The sequence below is a fragment of the Engraulis encrasicolus genome, chromosome 13 (assembly GCF_034702125.1).
Source record: "Engraulis encrasicolus isolate BLACKSEA-1 chromosome 13, IST_EnEncr_1.0, whole genome shotgun sequence".
In the NCBI taxonomy this organism is placed as follows: Eukaryota; Metazoa; Chordata; class Actinopteri; order Clupeiformes; family Engraulidae; genus Engraulis; species Engraulis encrasicolus.
The window spans coordinates 54,877,984-54,905,213 of NC_085869.1; the positions used below are offsets into that span (position 1 = coordinate 54,877,984).

The following is a 27,230-nucleotide window of genomic DNA, read 5'->3' on the forward strand; positions in this document are numbered from 1 at the left end:
AAGAACCTGAGCCACAAAAAGACTTGAAATGTATTTTAATATATTTTCAGAGGTTTGATTCATTACAAAGAAAGACCAAAGTTCAGCTGTTAACCTGCCAGACACAACTCTCAGGTGCTGCACCGGCCTGTGTGGTACTGTGTGGTACAATCACATAAAATCAGTGTTGTGAACATACACATAACACATTTGCGGAAGAAAATACAATAAGGCTAGTTATCCAAAAGTAAATGTAAGGTTTTCGTTTCACTCTGTATAAATGTCATACATATGGCCAGTACTTTCCAAGGCATTCCCGAAAAGTATAAATGGACTTGTTTGAAAATGACTAGCTGACTTACAGTAATGCATTCTGAATTTCAAACAGTGCATTTGTCTGTCTGTCTGTAGAGTGCCACATGTAGACAATGTCGCCCGAGAGTCAGTGTATATACAGTAGTCACTGTAGAGTCAGTGGGTATAGTAAACTTTACTAAAGTATAGTAAAGACTGGACAAGATTGTTCAAAAACTTCAGTATTTACAGTCCCTCCCGAATGCATTACTTGCAGCCAGCCATCATCCAGTCGTTCAACATCAAACAAACCTGTCATCTGATTGATTGACTAGCATTTGAAGGTGGAAAACATATAAATTAAATGTTGATATTATGCAGGGAATGGAACATCAGCAAACACCTCCAATACCATAATCCACATCAGGGTACTGTCCTAAGAACAAGGTTAAGCGATAAACCTGGCTAAATAAATGAACCTACAGGAAGTGGTAAACGTGCTAGTAGATGGCCCAGGTGTCATTTAGCTAAGAAAGTGAAGACTCCAGGCTCTTCTATTACATGTAGATGATTTACCGCTACCTCAAGGTTAATTCAGCTTGGTTTACAACTAGGTCAGGTTCTTGGAATACCGTACTCCCCTGATTCGAAAGTCTTGTTCATTTAAAAAACAAAAAAACGCCAAGCTGCCTAAGACTAGCAATTAACTGGTATACCTCCAAAGATGTTCTACGTGTTTGTTTGCCTTCCATGACAGTTTTTACCCTTCCTGTTGAGTCTTGAATTAACCACTTAACCAGTCACACACTAGTCCAGTAACAAAGGCAACATTTTCTGTGTGCTTGGCTGCTTGGCAAAATAATCCCTTGCAGCCCCTCAAAGGAGAGACATGGTTATTGGTTATCTTGGGTTTTCTGCTAGGCTTGTACATCTTGAAGCTCTTCAGACAGGCGATGCTCGAGGAACTGACCTTGACTTTAAGGCCGTTTCACACTAAACTTCCTCAAAGTGCAAATTATAATAAAAAAATGAAAGAAGAAGAGATATTTGCAAACTCATGTCCACATTGTAGCCTGAAAGTCAAATCAGTCAAGCAGCTTGGAGTGTTCTATTCGAGTGATGGTCCAGTCGGGTGCCACTCCTTGGGTAAACTCCCTCTGAAACCTGTCACAATTGGAGAACATGTCTCAAAATATTGCACTGGACTTATGACAGACAGACACTTTAGTGAATAGTGATAGATAGATAGATAGATAGATAGATAGATAGATAGATAGATAGATAGATAGATAGATAGATAGATAGATAGATAGAGAGAGAGAGAGAGAGAGAGAGATAAACAACAGGGTTCTTGTAGGATTCAGTAGGTCAAATTTTAGACATTTTAAGACCATTGTGAGCAAAAAGACAGGCAAAAATACAATATATAAGAAATATCATGAGCATTTATAGCATACTGTACTGAACGATACATACTGTAGTGAACGATAGATAGATAGATAGATAGATAGATAGATAGATAGATAGATAGATAGATAGATAGATAGATAGATAGATAGATAGATAGATAGATAGATAGATAGATAGATAGATAGATAGATAGATAGATAGATAGATAGATAGATAGAGATAGATGAGTGTGAGGAGGTACCCACTCGTAGTTGGCTGTGAGAAGGCGCTTGGTCTCGGTCACGCCCTCCTCTCCGATAGACACTTGGAAGATTCTGGCCCCCTCTATGGTCTCATCTGGTAGCCTTGCGCTCGTTAGGTACCAGAAGCGCATGAGAATGCTCACAAATTTCCGCCCTGAATGTGGTATAGCGCGCACAGACATACACACAAGAACACACACACATATACACATAGTACATTTGCAGTGCTTTCTGAACTCACAACAAACAGTAAAATAAAAAAGAACGTTTTGCATCCATAGTTGAGAGTATTTATCATCAGTATTTGACTGAGTCTCACCATTATCATCGTAGTAGATGCCGACATCACCAGCTGTGGTGTACATGATTTCATCTGGATCTGCAAAGAGGGCCCTCTTGTGGCTTGCAGGGAGATGTTCGCATTTCTCCTGAAGTTTAGCTACCAGCTGCAGAGAAAACACATTTACTGAGCGTAAATTATTGGTATCATTGGCCTATTATGCATATTTTAATACCAACAACAAGCACAGTAAGCTTCTCATCACAGTTTAGATTGACACAACAGCCATATAGGTTGGAAATGCTTGTCTGGATAGTGTCATTTAAAGGGCAGACAGATACAACAATTACAATTACTTACATCTTTTGCAACAAGTCCCTCAAGGGCCTCAAACTGACACCGAGACAGGAGATTTGACACGTGAGTAAACGCCTGTAATGGAATGGAAACAATATGAAACACAGTACTTTTGAACTTTACCAGCATGGCCATGCTACTTCAATATCATTTTTCCTGAGGGAATACAACATAATGTGTTTCAGTGATGAACATGATAATGTAAATGTAAATCCAGATGAAATTGTAATTTATCCGTAGAAGACGACATGGGGGATTTCAAGTGGTTTAAACCAACTAAGATAAGTCAACAAAGCGTTAGCTGTGAATCTCCAAAAAGAACTGTATGTTACATGCTTGTTGTAAACAAACTATTGATTACTAGGAGGCTTACCACTTACTCCAAGTTAAGCCCATTGGCAACACAAATTGAGCAGTTACCAAGTTTCCAAGGTAGGCTACACAGGTAAGATGGATGACAAATTCAGTTAAGGGTCATTTCACGTGAAATCAGACACTTTGGGACCCGACCGACCCGGATTTCAATCATACTTGGTGTGCCTTTTTAGTAGCAAGGTAGCACCCCAGAACTGCATTGGTTTGAATCTGACACTAATATTAAGGGCGAAACAGACTAGGAAAGGTTCACATTTTAGGGTAGGACACTATACATTCAGCCTTGAATATATCAGTCAGTGTTAGTCACAAAAAGATGCCTGTGGTATTGTTTGAAAGCTCTTTTCTGGCTCTACATATTACACAATCAGCTTGGAATACAACAACCCTCAGATTATGAATTCTCATAAATTGAAAAATTAAAAAATTGAATATATAAAAATATATATATTTTAAAATGGCCGGTTTCTTGTCCAAAACGTAGCCAGCAATGTCATTAGCAACACCTCAAATGCTGGTGTTCGGTTCTTTATTCATTTCAGAGAGAATTTGACTCACAAATATGGCATCATACAGACCACTTACTAATAATATGGTAATACCATATTAGCATCACATTACAAAACAAAAATGGTCAGTTTCCATGGTCCCAGGTTTCAGAAACTAAGGCAGATGTCCATTTATACACACCAAATGATGATCTTCCCTTTACCGTACTTTAAAGAGATAATCAATGGCTACACTCTCATTTTGTACTCTACCAGTGCATTTGAAGCAGCAGCTGTGTCTTTTGTAGATAATGTATAAGTACGTCCCGTTGCAGTTATAGGTTCCACTACCAGAAGCACATCCTGATGATCAATGACAAGTCTATCTGGTCTGAAGGGAAAAGTGAAGGATGGAGATGGTCCATGAGGATGCAAGAAGTTCAGTTTCACCTCTCCAGTGCTCGGCATACATTCCTCAACACATGCTAGCCACCAGTTGCCATCATATACAGCTACAACATACCCTTTGATGCTTGAAAATGTAACACATTCCTTTACTGAGCTCACTCTTTCAACTCTGCCTTCTCTGAATGCTGAAAATGGCCTAACTTCCACTGTGTCCATTGACAATGGGCAGAAGCTGTGTAGTTTTTGAGTACCTGCAATAGTTCTTGCAGATTCCAACCTTTTCAACAGGTTCTCAGCTTCATGATGGTACATCTCTGTTGTGGCAAACTGGCAATGGATGTTCTTGAGAGAGATGCACCATCATGAAGCTGAGAACCTGTTGAAGAGGTTTGAATCTGCAAGAACTATTCCAGGTACTCAAGAACTACACAGCTTCTGCCCATTGTCAATGGACATTAGGCCATTTTCCGCATTCAGAGAAGGAGTTGAAAGAGTGAGCTCAGTAAAGGAATGTGTTACATTTTCAAGCATCAAAGGGTATGTTGTAGCTGTATATGATGGCAACTGGTGGCTAGCATGTGTTGAGGAATGTATGCTGAGCACTGGAGAGGTGAAACTGAACTTCCTGCATCCTCATGGACCATCTCCATCCTTCACTTTTTCCTTCAGACCAGATAGACTTGTCATGGATCATCAGGATGTGCTTCTGGTAGTGGAACCTAACTGCAACGGGACGTACTTATACATTATCTACAAAAGACACAGCTGCTGCTTCAAATGCACTGGTAGAGTACAAAATGAGAGTGTAGCCATTGATTATCTCTTTTAAGTATGGCAAAGGGAAGATGACACAGGTACACAGAGAAGGAATGTTCAAACATTCACATATCATCATTTGGTGTGTATAAATGGACATCTGCCTTAGTTTCTGAAACCTGGGACCATGGAAACTGACCATTTTTGTTTTGTTTTTGTTTTGTCATGTGATGCTAATATGGTATTACCATATTATTAGTAAGTGGTCTGTATGATGCCATATTTGTGAGTCAAATTCTCTCTGAAATGAATAAAGAACCGAACACCAGCATTTGAGGTGTTGCTAATGACATTGCCGGCTACGTTTGGACAAGGAACTGGCCATTTTAAAATATAGTTTTTTTTAGATATTCAATTTTTAATTTTTCAATTTATCATAATTCATATTCTGAGAGTTGTTGTATTCCAAGCTGATTGTGTAATATGTAGAGCCAGAAAAGAGCTTTCAAACAATACCACAGGCATCTTTTTGTGACTAACACTGACTGATATATTCAAGGCTGAATGTATAGTGTCCTACCCTAAAATGTGAACCTTTCCTAGTCTGTTTCTCCCTTAATATTAGTGTCAGATTCAAACCAATGCAGTTCTGGGGTGCTACCTTGCTACTAAAAAGGCACACCAAGTATGATTGAAATCCGGATCGGTCGGTCCCAAAGCGTCTGATTTCACGTGAAATGACCCTTAAGCAGCTTGCTTCTCAGCACACGTTCACACATACCTGTTTTGCCCCGTCGGTGAAGTCTTCAATATTAAACTCCTTGTCAAAATACGTCCTAATTAAGAAGTAGTATATTCGAGTTCGAAACCACATGAAAGGGTTTGGAATGCCAACAACAACCACCTTGTTTTGCTTCTGCCCACCGCCTTCAGAGCTATAATTTCGGACAGTGGATATAACTGATGCCAAAGGTACCGTTCTTCTGACATCTAATCGGTTGAGTAGCAGACAGTTGGGTTTGAAGGCACGAGTAAAAACTGTCAGTGGCCTACTGACATTACAGCTACAACACCTCAACACGGGCAGCGCCATCATTTACTTCTTCAAGGCTGCGGTCCTGCGTACGAATTGTCCCGACTAGAAACTACGTTAGTAAAGTATAATGTTCCTCCTCATCTATGGTTTATAAATCAACATTTCCACTGCTATTTCTGCAAATGTGTGGTTAAATATAGAGTTAATAGTAAACTGATTTAATAATTCAATTATTTCACCCATTTAAAGTATTTTCTAGACACGTTGTTTGTTTTCCAAACCTGTCAAACACAGACGTTGTTTCCTGGGGATAACAATATGGTGGGACCAGTACAGAAGATGGGGAAATGCAATGTTTTTAATTTCTCTTGTCAAAATGTGAGAAACCAAACCATGTTGCATGTACATCTTTACAAAAAAACTTAAAATGGAAAACCAGAATAGGATACCTGTGCCAGTATATACGGCAGTGGACAAAGATGTCTTCACCCAAAAGATTTATCCTCTGGTGAGAAATAGTAAACATTTAGTTGCTACAACACTCCAAAGTAGCCTAGGCTACAGCTGAAGAACTTCTTGCATTGTCTCATGTCTTGTTTTTTCCTCTTTATTTTTAAGCGACACCCAGCCGTTCTAAAAGGTGTATCTCTAGGACCATGCTTGGAAAAATGGTCTGTGGATTATCTTTGTGAAAAAGGTTGTGAGAAAGAGGTCAAGATTCATGTCTCATCAGTGCCACAAATGGACTTCCTCCATAAAAACTTCTTATACAGGTGATATTTGAAGACTCTCACTGTGTAATGACGATTTATAACTTAAAGTTTGATCAAGTATTTGCTTCACAATCCCAGTGGAAGTGTCATAATGTGCAAATCTCTGTTTAGGACACTGAAGTTTGGTCAGTTTGTTCGAAGAGCATCAGAGGCCAAGCATTCAGAATTCTTTATCAGTGAGGTGAATATGAAATATCGCACACAGTTGAATGAATTATAATTTATAGTATTACACACAAATGTAATAAATGCATGTACTACATTTGTGTTTGTTTTAACAGAATGAGAGTTACTACCTGCGTTCACTTGGAGAGGATGCTCGCAAGGTAATCACAGTTGGATTATTTGCCCAATTGACAAATAAGGTCAAATTTGATTGTTTGAATCATAAAATATACCTGGATATGCTTTGCCTCTTTGAACATTTAACTGTAGGAGCCTGCAGACCTCAGAAAACAATTTCCTGAGTTAGCAGAGGACTTTCACATACCTCCATTTTTTGAGCCGGAGAAGTTTTTCTCAAGTGTGTTTCGAATCAGCTCTTGCGGACTGCAACTCTGGACACACTACGATGTAAGACTTGTAGGCCTTACATTTATTTGAAGTCACTATGCCATTTAGTCATGGATTTATTGATAAACAGACATGAAGTGTAACGAAAATGTGCAGAAAATGTACAGGACTGGACATGTAATGTGTTTGATGGAGTGAATCCCCCTGAACAGATGACAATCCTTAGAACTCTTGACATTTGAACACATTTGCAGAGCCTCAAAAGGCCTCATTTCCAACATTCCCAGTGCTCTCTCTCCATTTCTCCACTTATGCACCTCTTACCAGGTGATGGACAACCTCTTGGCCCAGGTGACAGGCAGGAAGCGTGTTGTCCTATACAGCCCTCAAGATGCTGAATATCTCTATCTGTCAGGTAAGCACTTTTATTGCATTTTCAAAACACAGTTACAACTTTGACGTATATAATTGCATGTCTGTTAAAGATTCAGTGTGGTCAAAACCTTTCTGAAATGGCCATATATTTAAAGCTCCTCCCTGTATAGTTTAGTACACTGGATGGAAATGTACTGTGCAAATGATATTGTGCACTTTAGAAAGTACTGAAGTGTTTTACTTGTCAAAGGGGACAAGTCGGAGGTGCTGGACATTGACACCCCAGATGTTGAGAGATATCCTGAGTTTGTGAAGGCGCAGCGGTTCGAGTGCATTCTGGAGCCAGGAGACCTACTGTTCATCCCAGGTTAGTGCAAAGCAGAGAGCTAAGCATTACTGTTAACAAAGGATTTGAATGTTTACACACCGATGCAATGTGACTTGTTACATATACGTAAGAACATTCACAGTTAACTTACTTGTAACCATACAGTTAATTACATTGTTCTACTATTGTTATTGCTGCTACTGTACCCTGCACCCATTTAACTGTAATTCTTTGCCTCGTAAAAGACAATGAACTTCATTTCGACTTTCACTACAGCGCTGTGGTTTCACAACACCCTGGCTCTTCAGTTCGGCGTGGGGGTGAATGTGTTCTGGCGCCACCTACCAGAGAACAGCTATGACAAGAAGGACCCCTACGGGAACAAGGACCCTGTGGCAGTCGCGAGGGCCCTCCAGGCCTTGGACAGAGCACTGGGGATCCTGGACGAGCTGCCGGCTGACTACAGGGACTTCTATGCCCGCAGGATGGTATTGCGTGTCCGAAGCAGGGCTTATTCCACTCCGCCACAGTCTGAAGGAGCCGGAGCGGACAGGGGAGAGTCTGTAGAACACTGACAACTACATTGAGACAACACTGGGATCTCGTTTAATCTATGGCTGGACATGAAATGGACTCATCACAGCAGGACAGTGGTAGCACCTTGAAAAGATAGGTAATGGTGACTATTACTGGCCTATTCTACTCGGCCACAGTCAGACGGAACTGGGGAAGACTGCAGAGAGATTGTAGGACACCTACAACTACTGTAAGACACCATTAAGACCTTGGTTTTTTTTTACTGTGCTGATGGACTCGCAGGACTGAAGGCATCTGAACCTGGGCTTACTCCACACTACACATCAGAAGTGACAGGGAAGAGCTGCACAGACATGATAAAAGAAAAAAAGTGAGACGACTTTGTACATTGTACATGTAATGGACACAACATAACAGGACAATGGCCATCTGCTGACATTTTTTGGAATTGACATTAATACTGGACTACATCTTTGCCCTAAGAGGTAGCGTGTTTTATTGCTATGGCCTTATTGAAGTATGAAGAAACACCCTCTTCTGTTGTTAAGAAAAAATGTTAAGAATACATTGCCACAAGATGTAGCACGCTTAATACATGCTGCAGTAATGAAATTCACCAGCACACAATGTTGGTGATTCATCAGGCAAGACATTTTATTGCACAAAAATACAATTCAGTAGGTTTCCTTCAACCATTTTTAAAGCTTTGTAAACAAGGTGGAGCAGCCTCTCAGTGAATGGTATTATTAGTTATAACTCTCTTGCTCAGCGAAGGCTATCGAGTGTCACTAAATATGTCCGTTAACCTGATAAATACAATCTAGCCTTGAAGCTGAATGTTTTAGCGTTGCCAGTATGTCAGCGCACACTGTAACAGACCCGTGCCAGTCAGTTGTATGAAAGCTACCTAGTGGAGAAAATGGTGGAAAGTCTAGTGTCAAAAAAACATTTCCTTACCACACGCCTTCAACACCCAGTAATGTCAGGGAATAAGCACACAAGCTTTCTTGCTACTCCATAGTGTATTTGCAGACATTTCCGTCAAAGGCCCTTTTTGCACATGTAATTTTACATAAACATGTCAGAAACATATGAGTGTTTATTGCATTCATCTTGAGATTGCAAGATAGTGTTTACTGTAAATGTACTGCTGCTGCATAGCTCTAGGAAGAGGTGGGGATACAAATTGTGCTGGCTCTTTACCAGGCTCTTCACTCAGAAAATAAACCAAACAAATGAGCATAAAGCTCTGGAAAATATGTCTCTCAATATCAACACAAAAAACAGCAGGTACATTCAGGAGAAGTCTTCCTTCTTACAAGTGTTTAAAACTATATCTAAGTGTGAAACGGGCAAAGTGAAGCACCTTGGCTTGATGCGCAAAAAATCGAAAGCTGGTGAAGATGCAGATTTTTTTTTTCCTGATTGTGCAGCATGACATGTAATGTGACAGAAAGGTGTCAGTGTTTCTGTGTACACTGAAATAATGCAATTGTCAATTGAACACATCCACAAGCTTACTTCACTCTCAACACCTTGGTCGCAAACACACACACACATACACACAAACCGCATAAGAAAGTCCACAGACACACACATACACATACACATACACGCGCGCGCACGCGCACACACACACAAACACACACACACACACACACACACACACACACACACACACACTCCCATTCTTTCCACCCAAGAGAAAAAAATAATACACACACTTTGGCTTCACACCTTAATGACACAGATGGGTCAAAGACATGCAAAATGAAATTGTCATTCAGTGTACGGATAGCTTCTGCTGACTGTAATTGTTAAAAAAAACATGATTTTTAAATTGTTTCAAGTGAATGGATGTCAGCCGAGGCTTTCATGAATTCCTGGGGAAAAATAAATAAATAAAAACAGTCATGTTTTTTACAGTTACAGTCAGCAGAAGTTATCCGTCACACTGAATGACAATTTCATTTTGCACGTCTTTGACCCAGATGCAGTCTTTGTGCTTAGGCATAGACACATGAGCGGGAAACAACGATGGTAACATTAAAAAGACACCTGTACATGAATCGTAAAGCTGTTGTCAAGATGTCTTTAGATTGTTAGGTTTGTTCAGACTATGATCATTTTGTCGTAAGTCAGGAACCCACATGAAAAAAAAATCCCAAACCTGATATTCCTATTACCTTCATCGAATATGTGTTGAGTAGTATAGAAATCTTTAACCAGGCAACTGCAATAGCGCATCACTACAATAAGAGCATTGTATTACCCATGGTGGAGCTTTTTGCTGAAGGGTGAAACCAGCATCCATATAAGAGTTTATCTCTCAATAAGTCCTGTATGTGGTTTCAGAAAATCCAGGAGGAAGGGCATAAAAACAAAAACAGGCAAAACATGGCACTTTAGCGTTCTGTGATAATGAGTGCACTTCCGCATAGTGAAACATCAACAGAGATTTGAGTCTTCTTCGTGGACAGAGAGGCAGAGAGCAAAGAGCTGAGCAATGAGCCTTCCAGCGAAACCACCCGCAACAGCAGAGCAACACAGGGGCGATGTTCAGCATTTACTGTAGCAAGACAGGACATGACATGGCATCACTTCCTGTCCTGGCATCACTGTGGGCTTGTGGCGTTCCCACGCCCAGCCTTTATCTTCTCCAACCTCTTGTTCAGGAGGCTGTGGCTGGCCTCCAGTTCATCCACCTTGTCTAACGCCGAGCGAAGCTGTCAAAGAAAAGGACAGAGAGGACGGGCAGCTAGTGAGGGACATGTTCTGGAAGTTCTTACTGTGACTCACAAATGGGGAGCTGCATTACATAACTGTGTTGCTTCACTTTACTTCACAGACCACTTTTATCCAAAGCAACTTAATAGGGGGCTTACTGTAATAAACCCTGCAAATACTCTGTGTGGTAGAGTAGAAGTGAAATGGACATATATTGTTCATACTATCACATGATATAATATATATGATAATATCACATGATATTTTTTCACTGTACTGCAGAAGTGTACATAAAGTAAAAAGAAACTTGCAGAAGGAGAAAACTTTGTTGGGAAATACCAAATAAATATGTCCATTTCTTCTTTTGTTAACAGAATAAATATTTTACATCATCACTGAAGGTGAAGGTGAAGTGGAGGTGCCCACAAATATTGTTTTGCAAAGTTACAACTTTGTGGATCAGGGATAGACAGATCATCTGTTTGCAATTCAATTAAAGACCATTACCCGAGCAGACAAAAACACAGGCCTATGTAGACTTGCTCTCTGGCACCTGGAATGGTGGACTACAGAGTGAGGAAGTTGTGCTATGCATATTTAATACCTCTCTCTGGAGCTTTCGCTTTTCAGCCTTTAATTCATCTTCTATTTTCTCAGCATTTTCCGATGCAGACTTGTACCGTGTCACCTGACCTTCCAAGCGGGAGACCTGTCCAGTGGAGAAAAGCACTTTCAAGATATATTATCTGTGTAAACAGCACTTTGTGAGCAAATATTACTGTTTATATATATATATATATATATATAAATGTGATCAAATGATTAGTTGTATGCAATATAATTGCAGGCATCATTTGATGAAATAATAGGTTTCCCAGTATAAGGACAGAGTAGTGATCAGAGATGGTAGATAAACAGCACTTACGTTTTGTTCAAGAGCAGTACATTCTTGTTCTGACTTTACCAGCTTGAATTTGAGTTCACTCATGAGCCTATTGGCATCTCCTAAAACAACATGACAATAACATACAGATTCAAATGCAAACATTTGCCTTGCATTTTTTGACGGAAGACATACACTTGTATGAGAAGAAAATGGATGATCTTGCCCTTACTTTGCACTTCAGCAAGATTTTCACCCCCATTCTCCAAAAGGTCTCCCTCTGGACTGGACCCGATGTCTGATCCATTTTTTAGTTTTCGCTGATCCAGTTGGGTTTTCAGGTTTTTCACCTGGAATGACAGACAAATGTCTTACAGGCACTGTTGTATAGGCAGATGTTCAATGCCATGCCAAGGCCCCCCATATACCGGTATATTGCAGCAAAGGCCACCCATTGTGTGGGTCGTGCCACACTTTTGTCCTGCGCATCCCCTCTCAAACATACAAATCAATAATTTATTCCAAGGAAAGGTATAAAATCAGCTTATTTCCAGAATGGTACATTATTGCTTTAAAGGGACACTGTGTGAGATTTTTAGTTGTTTATTTCCAGAATTCATGCTGCCCATTCACTAATGTTACCTTTTTCATGAATACTTACCACCACCATTAAATTAAAGTATTCATTATGACTGGAAAAATTGCACTTTTCATACATGAAAAGGGGGATCTTCTCCATGGTCCGCCATTTTGAATTTCCAAAAATAGCCATTTTTTAGCTGCAAAAATGACTGAACTTGGACCATACTAGAAAATATTTGTTTATTACTTAGTAAACTTTCATGTAAAGATCAAATTTGGCAATAGGCAGCCCAGTTTCAATGTGCAGCATAGTTGCAGTACCTTTTTTGACCATTTCCTGCACAGTGTCCCTTTAAAGTAGAAAAAAATATGCTCTCAATGTTGGTTGGTAGTGGTTTAATAAATGGTGGTGGTGGTTTAATAAATAGATATGCATATGCATTGACAGTGTGACATGTATCTGCAAATTGGGTCACTGTTATGTTTCCCACCTGCTCAATTAGGTTTTCCCTTTCGTCCACCAGTTTTCTCAAACGGATCTCTGGAAAAAAAAAAGATTAGTGTGCATCAGAGGACACCCAGAAAACAGGCTGTAATACCTTTAAAATAGTCAACAATGAATCATCAAGGATATTCAAAACATACTACAGAGAACAGCCAATAATTAAAAAAAAAAATCTTATGTGAGTCAAGATACATGAAAAATCTTTTTGTATACTGTTATGACATTACGTTGAATATATTAAAGTATGTCTTTTCACATATCGGTAAGAAACACAAACACTACTTAAACACAAGGACAAAATAGACACAGATGAGAATGCAGAAATGGTGTTCACATACCAGGATGGGGGAAGCCAGAGACACGGAATGGGGGAGAGTTTGGGCCACAACATGCAAATAGGACTACGTTTGGTAACACTTAACGTGACGCCAGCGTCATGCGAATGACATGAAAGTGTCATAATAGTGTCAAAACATTGTCATGACACAGTCATGAACGAGTCAAACATTGTCATTAACGTTTACAATGTTGTGAAAAGTTATAATGTTTATGACATGTCCATGTGTCACGACACTGTAATGACACCGTGATGTCATACTACGTATAACGCCAGCGTCAAGTCGGGTCTTACTATGTTTGTTTAGTGAGGAGAGGGGTGGGTAGCAGGTTGTGAGGCCGGGGATAGTAGTGATGGGGAGCTCTACATGCAAGTTCCACAGTATTGTCATGGAAACACAGACATGCTTATCTGAGGATGCATTCATCAGTTGGCACAGGTACAGTAGATGGAAATGGATTGTGTGATAGAGTAACTGTTGAACTTAACTGTAGACTAGCATTAAAAATGTGTCTTGGTGTGTTCTGTATATGCACTGTTTTCTTCTACAAACATAATGCAGCCCTATCACAATTATCCGTGACTGTCAATGATAGAATATTCTTTAAAATGTAGTAATAAACAAGACCCTGGATGAAGATAAGATAAGGGACTTTATTTTCATCATTGAGTAATATCAGAAGAACACAGAGACCAAACTTTGGATGCAGCATACCATATTAAGGTATTTGTCCTACGGGTAAAACTACCTTACCTAAGAACCAACAGATTTCATGATGTGATGGAAATGGAATGTTACAGGACACAAAAGCCTTGGGATGTTACTAATACTCTAACTAAAACTGTATTTGGCCATTTTTCATATTAAATACACAGAATGTCCTACAGCCACATCACCCCTATAAACAAACCCACACTTGCTAACAGACTTTCACTTACTGAAATGATTTGTAGTTTTGTAAACTTCAGTTATGAGACAGTGCAATGTACAGTCCATTCATATCTAGGAATGTATTTTTATACAGAGTTGCATTTAGCATCAAAACAACCTAATCAAGGTACAAATAAATTGTGAAAATTAAAAACCCGGGGGCAGAATTGTGCAATAAATAAGTTCAGCTACTGGATTGTATGTGCTCCATTCTACATTAATCACTGAAGCATTAGTTAACATTTCCCTTGACCTTCTGAATAAAAATGTCAAGCCGTGCTTACACACACAGTGTGTGCACTAGAAATAACAAAACCATATAAAAAGAATTTCCAGTCAAAGAAGTCAAAATACTGGTTTAAAAGTGTTATTTCATCAACAACAAAAACATCCAATGCATACCAATCTTTCATAACTGTTCAAAGACAGTGACAGAGTACTTCTACATGACTATGCTTGAAATTGTCTATTTAATTTATGGCATTACAATTCAAGTCACTTTAATTGTGCACACTGCAGCTGACAGCTTTTGCCTGGGACAACGACAATGTAATAAAGACCCCCTCTCCCTGGGTTTGGGACAACTGACCCCTTTGTCCCACCCTGTTGGCTTCCCTGATTGTGCATACTTTAGACACTCAGACAAATACAACTCAAGCAAGCATGGGAGTACACTATGACATTTTACATTCCTCTTTGCCCTTTTTCTTTCCTCCTTTTTTAGAGTCTTTCCTGGCTGGCGCTCCCTGATCTCCTGCCTCTACTACCCCTGCGGACTGACCCACATCCTCTACGCTTCCTGTTTGGCCTTTGGTGCTTGAAGCTACCTCCTCTTTTCCTACTGCCTCAGGCTTCACCTCTGTGCTGCTATCTGATGGCTGCTGTTCTGTGTCCTTTGTTTGGCTGTGATCCAGCTCTGAAGCGGGAGAGTCCCCCTGAGTAGCTTCCTCTGTTCTGTGTTCCTGTACTCCTTCTCCTGTGCCGTTTTCCTCTTCCTGTTCTACTACGGTGACCTTTGACCCCTCTTGGGCCTCATCACTCTGCTCCTCCTTGATTGGGTCAGCAGCACCCTCTTGATGCTGTGATTGGTCTGTCTCGCCTTCCACTAGACGCTCCTGCTGAGGTTTGCCCTGCTCAGGGCTGCCATTGTTCCCTTGGCCCTGGTCATCAAATAGAAACTCTTCCCCCTCATCATCTTCTTCATCTCCTCCTGCGTCAACAGGTCTTGACTCGGGTATGTCGTTATTAGTTTCCTCGTCCGCTTCACTTAAGTTTTCAATGCCCTCATCATCAGAGAGAGCAGGGGCAGCAGCCTGGTTTTGATTGGCCACCTCTCCCTCTCTTTCCCCATCAACTGAACTCAGGAGTTGACTGCTTCTGTCTTCAACCTGCATGCACTCATCAGTGGCAGCAACCTCTGGTTCGTCTTCCGGTTCCGTTTCGGTGCCGTTTCCCGCCATGTCTGTTGTCGTGCCCTCTGCAATTTCGCCATCTTCTTCCGCATGGGATGACAAGACATCTGTTTGACTCGTCTCAGCTGATTCAGAGACCCCAAGCTGACATGATGCACCAGGGGAGTCTATAAGCAGAGCAGAGCAGGAGCCCTCAGCTACCTCATTATTAGTGCAGCCATCTAATTGGTCAACTTCTGGAACGTCTGCTCCTCCTACGCTTCGATGTTCTCCATTCAATTGTAACTCAGATGGATGGGAATCAGGATCAGTGGGGGGCGGCTGTGCATTCTGAAGAGTTTCACTGGGGAGGTCATCCACTTCAGCTTGTTGACCTGAACAACTTTCAGAGGCATTTGTAGCAGACTCTGATGTATTCAAAGAGACGTCTGTATTTTCCTGTTCGTCTGCATTTGACTGGTCTGTTGTAGCGAACTCTGGTGTACTCAAAGAGGCATCTGTATTTTCCTGTTCAACTGCATTTGACTGGTCTGTTGTATCATTCTGCACCTCTGTGGTGATCTCAGGGGCGTCAGATTGGACTGTACAATTCTCAGCACATTCTTGGATTGGCTCCACAGTTTGCTCGTCTGCATTTGACTGAGCGACGAATTCTGTTGATGCTGCATCCTTCTCCGTTTCTCCATCCTCTCTTACGAGCTTTTCTTCGATTTTCTGTTCAGGGTCTTCCATCATCTGTACAGGGTCCTCCCTGGGCTTTGTGTCTTGATCTTGTTGTACCTCGCTTTCTGCTAAAGACTTGTTTACTTTGTCATCTTTGGTTTTCTGTCCCGGGTCTTCACTCTCTGAGCTCTCCCCCTTAGTTTTAGATTCTTTGGTGTCGTCCTGTTTCACCTCGCTCTGTGCTCCTCCCTTTTGCTTCTGTTTATTCTTCTTCTTCTTTTTCTTCTTCTTCTTACCAGAGGCACTGGCAGTCTGAGGTTGCTGGGACTTGGCAGGTGTCTGTGAGGCAGCAGTCTCTTCCTCCTCCTCACTGACTGGTGTGGTCTCTGCCTCAGTTTTGGCTTTGCTTGGTGCCTCTTGCTCTGCTGCTGCCACAGTTGAAGACCCATCACCGGCATTCTCTGAAGCGATCTCTGATGATGCCTCCTCAGACTGCTCGGAGGTGACAACACTGACAATAATTTCAGGAACAGAGGATTTGTCCTCTGCCTCTCCAGCAAACGTTCCATTCTCACTTGTAATATCGGCCACAGGCTCTGTGGCACAGACCTCCTCAACTTTTTGATCTACCTGCCTTTCTGCTGATATATCCAGCCCAACGGATACAGGGCTACGCATTTCTTTCCCACCCTCAACAGACTTATAGCCTTCTATATCACTTCCTGCAACCTCTGAACTCTGGTCACCTTCTCTGCCACTGTGTGATTCAATTGATTGAGTTTGAACAGGAGGCCCTGACTCGATCTCTTCCTCATCTCCTATTGGTGGAGCGTCTGGCTCCTTTGATTGGCGGGCCTCTAAACCAATTCCAGTAGGGGGGCCACTGGTGGGAGGTGGGGATGAGGTCACATGGTTCTGGGGGGACACTGCCTCATCCAGCTGATTTGGCTGCAATCTCTCAGCCGCCTTCGCAACTCCAGACTGCTTCTCCTGACCACTGCCTAGGAGACCATTAGCAAGACAGTGTCAGGGGGTCAAGGTCAAACACACTGTGGCTGAAGCTGTGCCAGTTAGCGCTGTAGCAAAAGATTTGAGATTTGAAGGGAAGATTCGAGAGGATCACGGCAACGAGGGCAGAAGAGAAAAGAGACAGGAGAAAGGAGGAAGATTTCATATAGCGGCAAAGCCTTCGATCCCGGCTGGATCTGATCACGGAAGCAATGTTCAGCGCCATATTTGGATACGATGCAAACCGCACATCCAGAATATCCCCTGCTGTGCACAAGGTCAGGTATTGCAGAATAGATTGCACTGTACACTGTAGGATGTTGATTCCCATAGGCAATTGAGGAAAATGTCTGAACTATACACAGAAAATGCAAGGCAGCATTTCCTGCCGTGTATGTGCCTAGTAGACCTACAGACCAATATGACTTGCAGGATAAGTGTTGTTTTTGCAGTTGGTATCTGTACTGATGATTGTTTTAATGGTCGGTATGTCCAATACACAGATGTCCATTTTGGAGACTGCACAAAATGAAAAACAAAAGCAAGCACCAATGGCAGCAAACTATAAAAAGATTACATGCATGCAATCAAGCATTTACCAGTGGCTGTTCTGGTCATGGAGCATTCCATCAGCTTAATCATGCAGAATTTAACCATCACACTGAAGCAAGTGCAAGATTTGAATTTTTGCACAAAAAAATGTGATCAGCATATTAGCTCTGACACAACAAACGAATCAAAAACAGCAGAGCTAGTTGCTAGGAACCCATTGAATCTGTAGACAGCAAGCAGGTGCACACAAGGCAATACCACAAAATCGTGCCAAAAAATAAATAAATAAATAAAAACCTCATGTCATGCATATGTTTGGCAAGAAGCAGATGCGTTGGGCCATTGTGGCATTGAGCATGCAGTGTGCAGAAGAGAAGTCCTTACCAAGTACGCTCGTTCCTTCTGTGGGCGACGTTTTGGCATCCCCTGTCCCATCAAGCATGCCCTCTCCAATCTCGCCGTTGGGGTTCAGGTCTGGTCCAAGCACAATACCATGTTTCTGTACAAATACACACCCCAATCAATAGCAATAAAAATACATACTTGTGCACGGAGAGATGTAGCACACTTTCAGCTATGTAATGTGATATCCAATTGTACACCTTTGTACTTTGTACTTTTTTCCACACACATCATAGGAAAGCACACCACTACTTCTCTAGTACCTTCAAAATATCCTTCAGTTGGACAACCTCATCCCTGAGCTCATCGCGCTCATTCCGGATCGCATCGGTATACTCCTTCTGCCTTTCTAAGGCCTGAACAGCGCCCCCAATTGGCAAGGAGAAGGAAGCACAGGTGGGAAAAAAGAAACCATGAAGCAGGTAGGAAAAAAGCAGATGTGATAGAAAGCAATAAAAGATGTTTATGCTGACAGAGTAAATGAGATAAAGAATAAAACAATAAAACAATCATGCTAGGGTACTTTATAGAAAGGCATGAAATAAAATTTAACAAACAAACAAAACCTACCCCATGCCAAATGACAGAGGGTAGCATAAAGCAAAGATGGCAGATATCCTAAGATTTATCATGGTGGTGAGGTGTAAAAACTGATTATACAGTATATTACATACTTCACACAGCTGCAAGTAGTCTGAACCACTAGCCTGATTATCATCGACGTTCAAATGTCTTTGAGACTTGGTCTGACCAAGAGCATAACAATTAACATTTCCCAAGTGGCATGGTTGACCCGCCTCCCTTGGTTTGTGGGAGGAGTTCCCATATTTTCGGGAACTCAGAATTCTACTTGCATTGCTCTTGACCTGACTAGTTGCAACGCTGAAAGTGTTGTGTCACTAGGAGGGCATAGCCTGGCTACTGGACCACAGTACTTGCTCCGAATGACTTGAACCACCATTAAGTAACTTTCTATGCTTATCTACCATCTTTGCAGCGCTAAACTAGTCAGGGGTTTCGCCAAGCATACCCCAATTTTTTTATCCTTCCATTCCAAAGTTTCCTGGAGGTCGGCAACCTCCCTGCGAAAGCCGTCGTGCTGCAGATTAAGCTGACGAATCTCCTGCTCGCCAGCAGATGAGGATGAAGAGGATGACAAGGAGGAGAAGATGATGAAGAGGGTGATGAGGAGGGTGAAGGTGGAGATGAGGAAGGTGACGAGGGTAGAGAGAGGGAGATAAAGAATGACATACAAAGACACCAGCCAAGGATAAGACAAGATAAAGCATGCTTTGGAAAGAAAGATCAGAAGAAGGCAGTTCCTTCTGATACCCAACCAGAGAAGTGTACAGACAGAGAACAAGCAACCTAAGCAACCCCTCTATACATTTCTACTCATTTTTTAACCTGTTCATTAGACCCTGTTCACACGTAGGATATTTTTGAAAATGGTTTGGGCCTCTTGTTTACACGCATCTCCTTTAAAACGTCGGTTTTAGGGATGTTTAACGCACCTGTCACAATGGTCTTTTTATTTTCATCTTCATCACTTTACGTGAAGAGATAAAATAGGTCTTACTGTAGATGTGTGATATTGAGTGTTACACATTCTCACACAATTGATCAGCATGATAGCTTCACAGACTAATTGATCAGGTCATTTAAAAACCTAAGTTTCATGTTAACCTAACAAGCAACCTAAGATCCAAGTTCACTGAGCCAATTTCGTAGGTTTTAAATAAATGTATCCATGTAATATAGCCAGCACCCCAGTTAGTTTGTATTTCTTAGACAACTTAAGATTTAAAAAATTGTTAATTCAGACCTGAATAAAGTACAGTAGAGTCAGGTAAAGTCAAACAATTCCAGTCTATTCCTATACACCACAATTAAAATGACCGTGTGAATTTTACATACAACAAGCATACTATGTGCAAAAAAAATCACATTTCAGCGTACTATATAAATTGATGTTACAGGTTAAGCATGCGTAATTGAAGCAAACTTTTGATTAGGTTATAAATGAGATATTATGCAAGATATCGGTATGAGATCTCACTAACAATAATACAGAGGTCGACATACACCACCACCATGCTATTTTCAGAACAAACCCGCAGTTGAATCATGACCTCATTCAGAGAGCCACAATTAGACTGGATCACACATCAGATGTACTCGGGGCTGCTGACCGCTTTGACTGGGCCCAGGACAACATCACCTCAAAGGGCCTCCTTCTCAATAACATACAATGTAATGGGGGACCCAATTCTGGGGCCCCTCTCTCCCCGGTCCCGGGATAACTGACCCATTTGTCCTACTCTGTCGTAGGGCCTGGATGTACAGTATCTGGCTTGTTAACTGCCCCAGATAGCCCAGTCAGCAGTGTGGTAGTGTGCTAATGCTTTGAGGAAATGCATAGCATTCTCAACACATTCATCATGATAAAAAAAGAAACCCTGACTTGCTCTTCTGTTTTTAAAGGTGTGATTACGAGACTAAATTAGGAGATTAAACACTTTGGGGAAATCAATGACATTGTATTCACACATACGTACATCTCTGAAAAAACGAACAACTGAATCGTTTTGGCATGTTTGAACTCACAGTCAGTAGTTCCTCGCTGGCCTTGAGTGTCTGCTTGAGCTCGCTGAACTGGAACTGCAGTATGCTGTGGGCATGCTTCTCCCGCTCCAGTTCCTGCACAGGGAAGTGGCACCACCAACTTAAAGAAAAACTCTTTACTTTTACTTACAACAAACAACACAAATACTATTTACATTAGACAAAAACATGCCCTTGTAGTTGATAGTAATGGATATGTCGGAGTATATAAATGCAATAGTTAATTGCCATAAACGTGTACAGTATAGTAAGCCTATAGGCTAGAGTGCAGTCTTGTGTCCTACAGTACATCAGGCTATTTTACGTGTAACCAAGCACGTTATTCCCCTTGTCATCCACAATCATCTCCCCACAGATCTCTATCTAACATCTCATGTACATTGAAGTCTACATCATCCATCCAAAACCAACCACAAATCATATGACCAACTTCAACAGGTAAACATTTCGTTCCTGGGCCTTACAGTACCTTGGTCTTGTCCTCGTACTCTCTACGCGACTCGGACAGCAGTTCCTCCAGCTCCGTGAGCGAGTCCTTCTGGACGTCCACCTGGTACATCAGGTTGCACTTCTCGTTGTCCAGCTGGGCGTTGGACACCATCGCCTTGCGGTACTTCTCCTCCATCTCCGCCAGGGCGTCCTGCAATCATGGATGGCCACCAGTCAGTTTCAGAAATTTGCCCTTCTCCAAATGTAAACTCAGTAACTCAGTTTTCCCTTCATGGTCGCACATACATTTCATTGTACAGACGGCATTTATAACTCACTAATAGACACACACTCTCATATTTTCTCATCCAGAATTCGGATCAATGCAAAACCATTTTTAGTCTGCAACATTCTTCTCAGTCATTCCCCATGCCATCAGCTCTACCAAAATCGTTTAATGAACTACTATATTAAATCACTACAGGGGGATGGAGACTACAGTTTTGAGTGTCTTAGATGAGAGTGAACAGAACAACAGGGAGGGAGGAACAGATGTTTGAAAACAGGATGCTGATGAGAAGGACCAGACACTGTTTTCATGACACCTTCCTGTTGCACAAGCCAAGCAGAGGAAACATACCACTGAGGTTCAAAACAGAGATGCATCAAAGACAGGCTGGAAGGTAAGCAAGGAACTCTAGACTGGGCCAATCATTTGGTGTCCGCTTTGTACTGTACTGTATCTACAAAGTAATCTATTATCAAGTTAGAATCTATAGAACCATGCATATGTAGCCTGTCCAAATAGTTTGATTCTAACTCGCTTATTCTGAGCACGTACTGTACGGGTCATGGTAGTCTTTGCTTTCAAATAATTTAAATGTTTCCTGTGTATTGTACTACCAGCTCTCTATGTGTATGAAAACTGTGTGTGGGGGCATGTGAACCCATGCATCATGTCCATTCTCTTCCCATTTCAAAGGCCTGGGTCTATGCTTACAAAAACAAACCCTTGCTAATTTGACATGCTGTTACTGTGGCCTTTGAATTGAATTCTGTGCCTATTTAAGGAAAAGCTATATTTATATTACTGCAGCCTATACAGATCACATTCAGACATCTATATTCTGACATTCTACATTCCATAAGCACTCAATGCTTTACTCTGCTGAAACCAGAAATAATTATTAATATGGCTGCCAAATCATGACCATCCTAACCAATCAAGTACAGTAGAGACAAAAAACAAGATGCAGATATGCAGAAGTGCGATATGACCCCCAAGCCCTTTGCCATGTCATCTACATTTTATTTAGCTGATTAGTTGGCAGAGGGTTTTTCAATGTATACCTTGACTTCTTTGAGGCTCTGCAAATACTTGGACTCCACATCTTGAATCTGATCCTTAAGCTCGTGAATCTCCTGGGGGGGAGGTGCGCAGATCAAGGAGTGGAGGAGCGGTGCATAGTGACAGAGAAATAGAGACAAGATGAAAGAGAGACAGAGTTGGATGAAGACGAGTAATGGTGATGAAACACATGCAGCTTTTGGTGCTGAGCAGGAAACTGTAGAGGAGCAGAGTGAGATGACACAGCAACATATCGAAAGAGAATGGCTGAATGTAAACTTTCCACTTACAGCTTTTAAACTTAGTTAAAACATAAACATTACTTACATTAAAGCTATTTTAAAAGCTCGAGGAAAATGCCAGGAGAGTCTGCGTTTATGTAAAAAGTGAAGACGCATAAGAGAGGGAACATACATAGGAAATGACTAAGCATATACCGTGGAGGAGTAGTGACATGTTAAAACCTGGCAGCTGTTGATAAGAACAAGGAAAATGGCAATAGCATGATGGCATTCATAAAGGCAGAATAAGAAGTTGGCTTAGCTGCAGATTGTTGAAGGAAATATCTTGGAGAAAGAGAGAGAGAGAGAGAGTGAGAGAGAGAGTAGAATAGTGGGAGGAAAAGTGGACTCTCCACCACCACCCAACACACACACACACACACACACACACACTACCTTGATCTCTCGTACGGAGTTCTCGGTATCTGCGGTGATGGAGGTGTCCCCACTTCCCCGGCGAGAGGAGCTGCCCCCTAGAGAAGCAAGGGTGGCGGAGGACAGGGTGGACGCTCGAGACCCCTGAGGACAAAATAACAACACACCACACCCCTTAATGCAAACACCCTATAACATACACACAGGCCCCTGAGACATCACAACAACATGCACCCCTTAATGCAAACACCCGTTTGGTAGGGCAAGTACACAATACACTGTAAAACATTAAAAGGTTTCCAGAAGATATTTGTTCTCCACTTTTTTTCAACATTTGAGTGTTTTTTCAAGAGCCATGAAAATTTGAATTCTTTGTCTATGTGAACAACAAACATACCAGATCAACGTGTTAGGCCCCACCCCATACATTCTGAAAAGACTCGTTTTCAAGTCCATTGCACTGAAAGAGCTACGAGTTCTCTGAGAAGCAAATAAGTTCTCTGGGGAACCGAAATTTTATATGATGGTTTTGTTGAATGTTGGTCAGAAATCCGAGGAGTAAAAAAACAACAAAATTTGATCGTCTCTGTGGAAGAACCCATAATAAATAAAAGCAGCATTCATAAGTTACTGTTTTTTGTAATAAAGATAAACTGTTGAATGTGCACATCATTCCTGTTGTTTAAAAATTCAATATGATATTTAGATGACATGTTTGTTTACCTTCTCCAAGTAGTCTCTGTCTAGCCGATCATCCACCTGCAGACAAACACAGAGGGAGAGAAGAGGGATTAAGACAACTGTTTAGGTTATTCAGAACGAGAAGGGAAGGGAGACGAGATGTTGATGTCCACGTGCAATGTCCAGGACACGGACACTTGAGCATCTCAGAAGTGCCACTCGGCTGCCATGACGAAGGTGGCATCATCCAATCAGATCAGGCCCTAACGAGGATGCCAAAGGCATGAGGGCCAATGACCGTTACTTCCTCAGTGGCCAGTCTACTGGAGGTAGTGGTACAGGTGCAAGTCGTCAAATAATGCTCACAAAGGGTTCACACTCCCTTCTAGGACCTGTTTGTGAATATAAAGGGCTACTGAGGATGCTATCCATCAATCAAAAAGTAAACACAACCCGGAGCAAACACTCTGAGAACCAAGTAACTGAATGAGAGGAGAAACACATTCTCTCCTGAAGGGTTAGTTTGGTTAGAGGCAAACAGTCCAGCAACACTCTATGAGATAAGTGCCGACTGCACTGTTTTTATTAGCACTCTCAAGGCCATTGGGTCAGGACCACTCCAAAACACACTCATCGTTGCATGCCAGTGAGCAGCATTCTCCTTACGCTCTGCCCCATTGACAGATTCCCTATGAAGTCTGCACCACAGACATGGCTGATAGTTAGTCAATCCTTACACACTGCATAACGCCTCTCGTCCAATCAGAAACTCTTAAATAACTCGACCGGATCTAACTGTTGCTTAAAAACCATTAGTACATGACCCGCACATGAAGGCTGTGAGGACACACATGGATTCAAGTGGCCTCCACAGCTGAATTAAGAAAGGTTCTTGGTTCCACAGTCGTATGTGGAGCACACACAGACAACAGACTGGCTAGTGATCTCATCTCAACCAAGATTCATTCACCAGCATTATCATCATGCTGCGAAACAAACAAACAACTTCCTGAAAGCCGTCACACACAAATCTCCATGGATACTCCATGTATTCTACTACAACCCCTGGCAAAAAGTATGGAATCACCTGTCGTGGAGGATGTTCATTGAGTTGTTTCAATTGATAAAAAATAGAAGGATGAATGGTACGACACAAACCTCAAGTAATTTTCAAAGGGGAACTGTCTGGCTTTAAGAAACACCAAAAGAAATCAAGAAAAACAATTAAGTTAGTAAGTAATTGTTACTTTTTTAGAGCATGCATAGAGAAAAAAATATGGAATCACTCAACTCGGAGGAAAAAAATATGGAATCATGAAAAACAAACAGACAAAAGAACGCTTCAAGACTTTTTTGCACCACCTCTGGGCTTCTTAACAACCCACAGCTTCTGAGGAATGGCATTAATGGATGAAAAACAATACCCTTCATCAATTTTACTCACTCTTTCTCTGATTGCAGTTACCACATTGGCTTTACAGGTTGGAGCCTTGTCATGGACCATTTTCTTAAACGTCTACCTCAGATTTTCATTTGGTTGAGGTCCAAACTGTTTGTAAGCTGACGATATGTTTTTCTTCAATGGATGACATCACTGATTTTACAGTATGACAAGTAAAGATCCGTTAACATCCCAAGAAGAGATTTCATCATCTCCAAGCATCTCTTCAATTGATTGGATAAGAAAAGTGTCCAAAACAACAACGTTAACTTGTGCATTTATTGAAAATGTAATGCAGTCATGTTCCCCCCAGTGCCTTCACCTGACATGCAGCCCCATAGGCTATTGTCAATGACAGTGGACATTTGTACGTTTTCATTAGTCAGTCATCCTCATTTTAATTTTTCATCAACCCCATGTAATAAGTGCACCAGACAACACTTCCAGCATCAAATTGTTCAAAGAGGATTCACAATTTGTCAATTAATTAGACTTCCATCCAGTCAAACTGTCTGAATGCTTTTTTTGGGCCATTGCATTGTTGTTTTTCCAATTTGGGTGCATGTGTAAGTTCAGATATCCGTGAATGTCTCTGTATGTAAAGCCCATTTGCTTTAGGTGATTGGAGATGGTTGCCAATGCCTTTTCAATAAATACTCAAGTTTATATTGAAATGTTGACAATTTTCTGATCCAATCAGTTGAAAGGATGCTTCGGAATGATGAAATCATTTCTCGAAATGGTAATGTACCTGTCCATTGGCAAAACCTGTGAATACATTCTTAAAGATAAAAACACAAGGTCAAGTGTCAAGGCCTACAAAAAGCCTTGAACTCAAATCCAAGACGATATCTGTGGTGGAAATTTGAAAAAACATGGTCAATGGCAAGGCTCCAATCCGTTAAGATGATCTGGCACTGTAATCAGAGATAAAATGGAGCAAAAATGAAGGGAATGTTTTTTTCCTCGTAAATGCCATGCCTCAGAGACTGTAAGTTGTTCTAAAATCCAAAAGTGGTTCAAAAAAGCTTTTGGAGTGCTTTTTTTGTTAGTTTGTTTTTCATGACTCCATATTTTTTTCCTCAGAGATGAGTGATTCCATTTTTTTTTTCTCTGTGCATGATCTAAAAAAGTAACCATTACTTACTAACACAAATGTTTTTTTATTTTTGAAACTTTTTTTTTTTGAAATTCTTGAATTTCTTTTGGTGTTTCTTAAAGCCAGACAGTTGCACTTTGAAATGACTTGAGGTTTGTGTTGCATCTTTCATCCCTCTATTTTTTATAAAATAAAACGACTCAATGAACATCCTCCACGACAGGTGATTCCATACTTTTTGCCAGGGGTTGTATAAGGATTCACCTCAGATGCAACCCACTCACACAGGTCATCACCCAAAGAACAACACTGCATCCCTTTAAGGACACTCATCCAGGGCAGCCATGCAGTCCACTTAACTCATCCCCCACCCATCACACCCCACCAACATTCATGCTGGCCAAACCACCCAAGCACACACTCCTGTCCGGTTCCAATCCCATTCTCAAACACAGATACTACAGGGCTTGACGTTAAATTTTTTGCTGCCCGACCACTGTGGCTAGTGGTTTTCCCTAGTCACAAGCCATTTAGTCTTTATACTAGCCAAAGTTTTATTGACAGTTTTTTTCCTGTGGAGTATTCTTGCAACAATTGCAGCAACTGGTGCAACTAATGAGATTTGTCACACCAAAGAATAACTTACCTGTCTGTCAAAGTGGCTGGTGAGACTAAAATTGTTACTAGCCACAGCCAAGTTTTACCAGCATTAGGCCGTTTTGCAGGTGCCAGTGTCAAGCCCTGCAAGGTAGTCACCACAAGTCCAACCAAACACCCCTTCTGCCTAAACACACACTC

At 41.3% G+C, this 27,230-nt stretch overlaps 3 protein-coding genes across 13 annotated transcripts in view; 1 reads left to right on the forward strand and 2 right to left on the reverse strand.

Moving 5' to 3' along the window:
- Nucleotides 1-18: 18 nt before the first annotated feature.
- maip1 (matrix AAA peptidase interacting protein 1) lies at nucleotides 19-5,722 on the reverse strand. The gene is made up of 5 exons (XM_063214332.1): nucleotides 5,371-5,722; nucleotides 2,566-2,637; nucleotides 2,245-2,371; nucleotides 1,929-2,079; nucleotides 19-1,437 (listed from the first exon to the last, which is right to left on the reverse strand). Exons 1-5 carry the CDS (start codon nucleotides 5,683-5,685, stop codon nucleotides 1,359-1,361), a joined length of 744 nt encoding a protein of 247 aa, XP_063070402.1. The 5' UTR covers nucleotides 5,686-5,722; the 3' UTR covers nucleotides 19-1,358.
- A 27-nt stretch (nucleotides 5,723-5,749) lies between these two features.
- On the forward strand, nucleotides 5,750-8,686 carry tyw5 (tRNA-yW synthesizing protein 5). The gene is made up of 8 exons (XM_063214331.1): nucleotides 5,750-6,133; nucleotides 6,244-6,398; nucleotides 6,510-6,579; nucleotides 6,680-6,724; nucleotides 6,834-6,971; nucleotides 7,239-7,326; nucleotides 7,537-7,653; nucleotides 7,891-8,686. The coding sequence occupies exons 1-8, from the start codon at nucleotides 6,026-6,028 to the stop codon at nucleotides 8,187-8,189; spliced, it is 1,020 nt and encodes a 339-aa protein (XP_063070401.1). The 5' UTR covers nucleotides 5,750-6,025; the 3' UTR covers nucleotides 8,190-8,686.
- Nucleotides 8,687-8,780: 94 nt separating this feature from the next.
- Nucleotides 8,781-27,230, reverse strand: part of lrrfip1a (leucine rich repeat (in FLII) interacting protein 1a) — a 70,145-nt gene continuing 51,695 nt past the window's right edge. For 7 of the 11 annotated variants that reach the window (XM_063214322.1, XM_063214321.1, XM_063214319.1 and 4 more), the window contains 9 exons: nucleotides 23,935-23,970; nucleotides 23,233-23,355; nucleotides 22,558-22,629; nucleotides 21,248-21,418; nucleotides 20,761-20,853; nucleotides 19,184-19,276; nucleotides 18,417-18,509; nucleotides 18,136-18,250; nucleotides 12,895-17,192 (listed from right to left, as the gene is read on the reverse strand). In XM_063214322.1, the coding sequence (XP_063070392.1) occupies nucleotides 14,791-17,192; nucleotides 18,136-18,250; nucleotides 18,417-18,509; nucleotides 19,184-19,276; nucleotides 20,761-20,853; nucleotides 21,248-21,418; nucleotides 22,558-22,629; nucleotides 23,233-23,355; nucleotides 23,935-23,970 (3,198 nt within the window). In that variant the 3' untranslated portion in view covers nucleotides 12,895-14,790. The other 4 variants (XM_063214330.1, XM_063214320.1, XM_063214324.1 and 1 more) reach the window with 4 other exon arrangements.

Coding starts and splice junctions, on each gene's coding strand:
- tyw5 (XM_063214331.1), top strand. CDS start 6,026: ATGTACATCTTTACAAAAAAACTTAAAATGGAAAACCAGAATAGGATA. Junction 6,134..6,243: donor CCCAAAAGATTTATCCTCTG/GTGAGAAATAGT, acceptor TTTATTTTTAAG/CGACACCCAGCCGTTCTAAA. Junction 6,580..6,679: donor CAGAATTCTTTATCAGTGAG/GTGAATATGAAA, acceptor TTGTTTTAACAG/AATGAGAGTTACTACCTGCG.
- maip1 (XM_063214332.1), bottom strand. CDS start 5,685: ATGATGGCGCTGCCCGTGTTGAGGTGTTGTAGCTGTAATGTCAGTAGG. Junction 2,638..5,370: donor TCACCGACGGGGCAAAACAG/GTATGTGTGAAC, acceptor ATTCCATTACAG/GCGTTTACTCACGTGTCAAA. Junction 2,372..2,565: donor AGGGACTTGTTGCAAAAGAT/GTAAGTAATTGT, acceptor TTTTCTCTGCAG/CTGGTAGCTAAACTTCAGGA.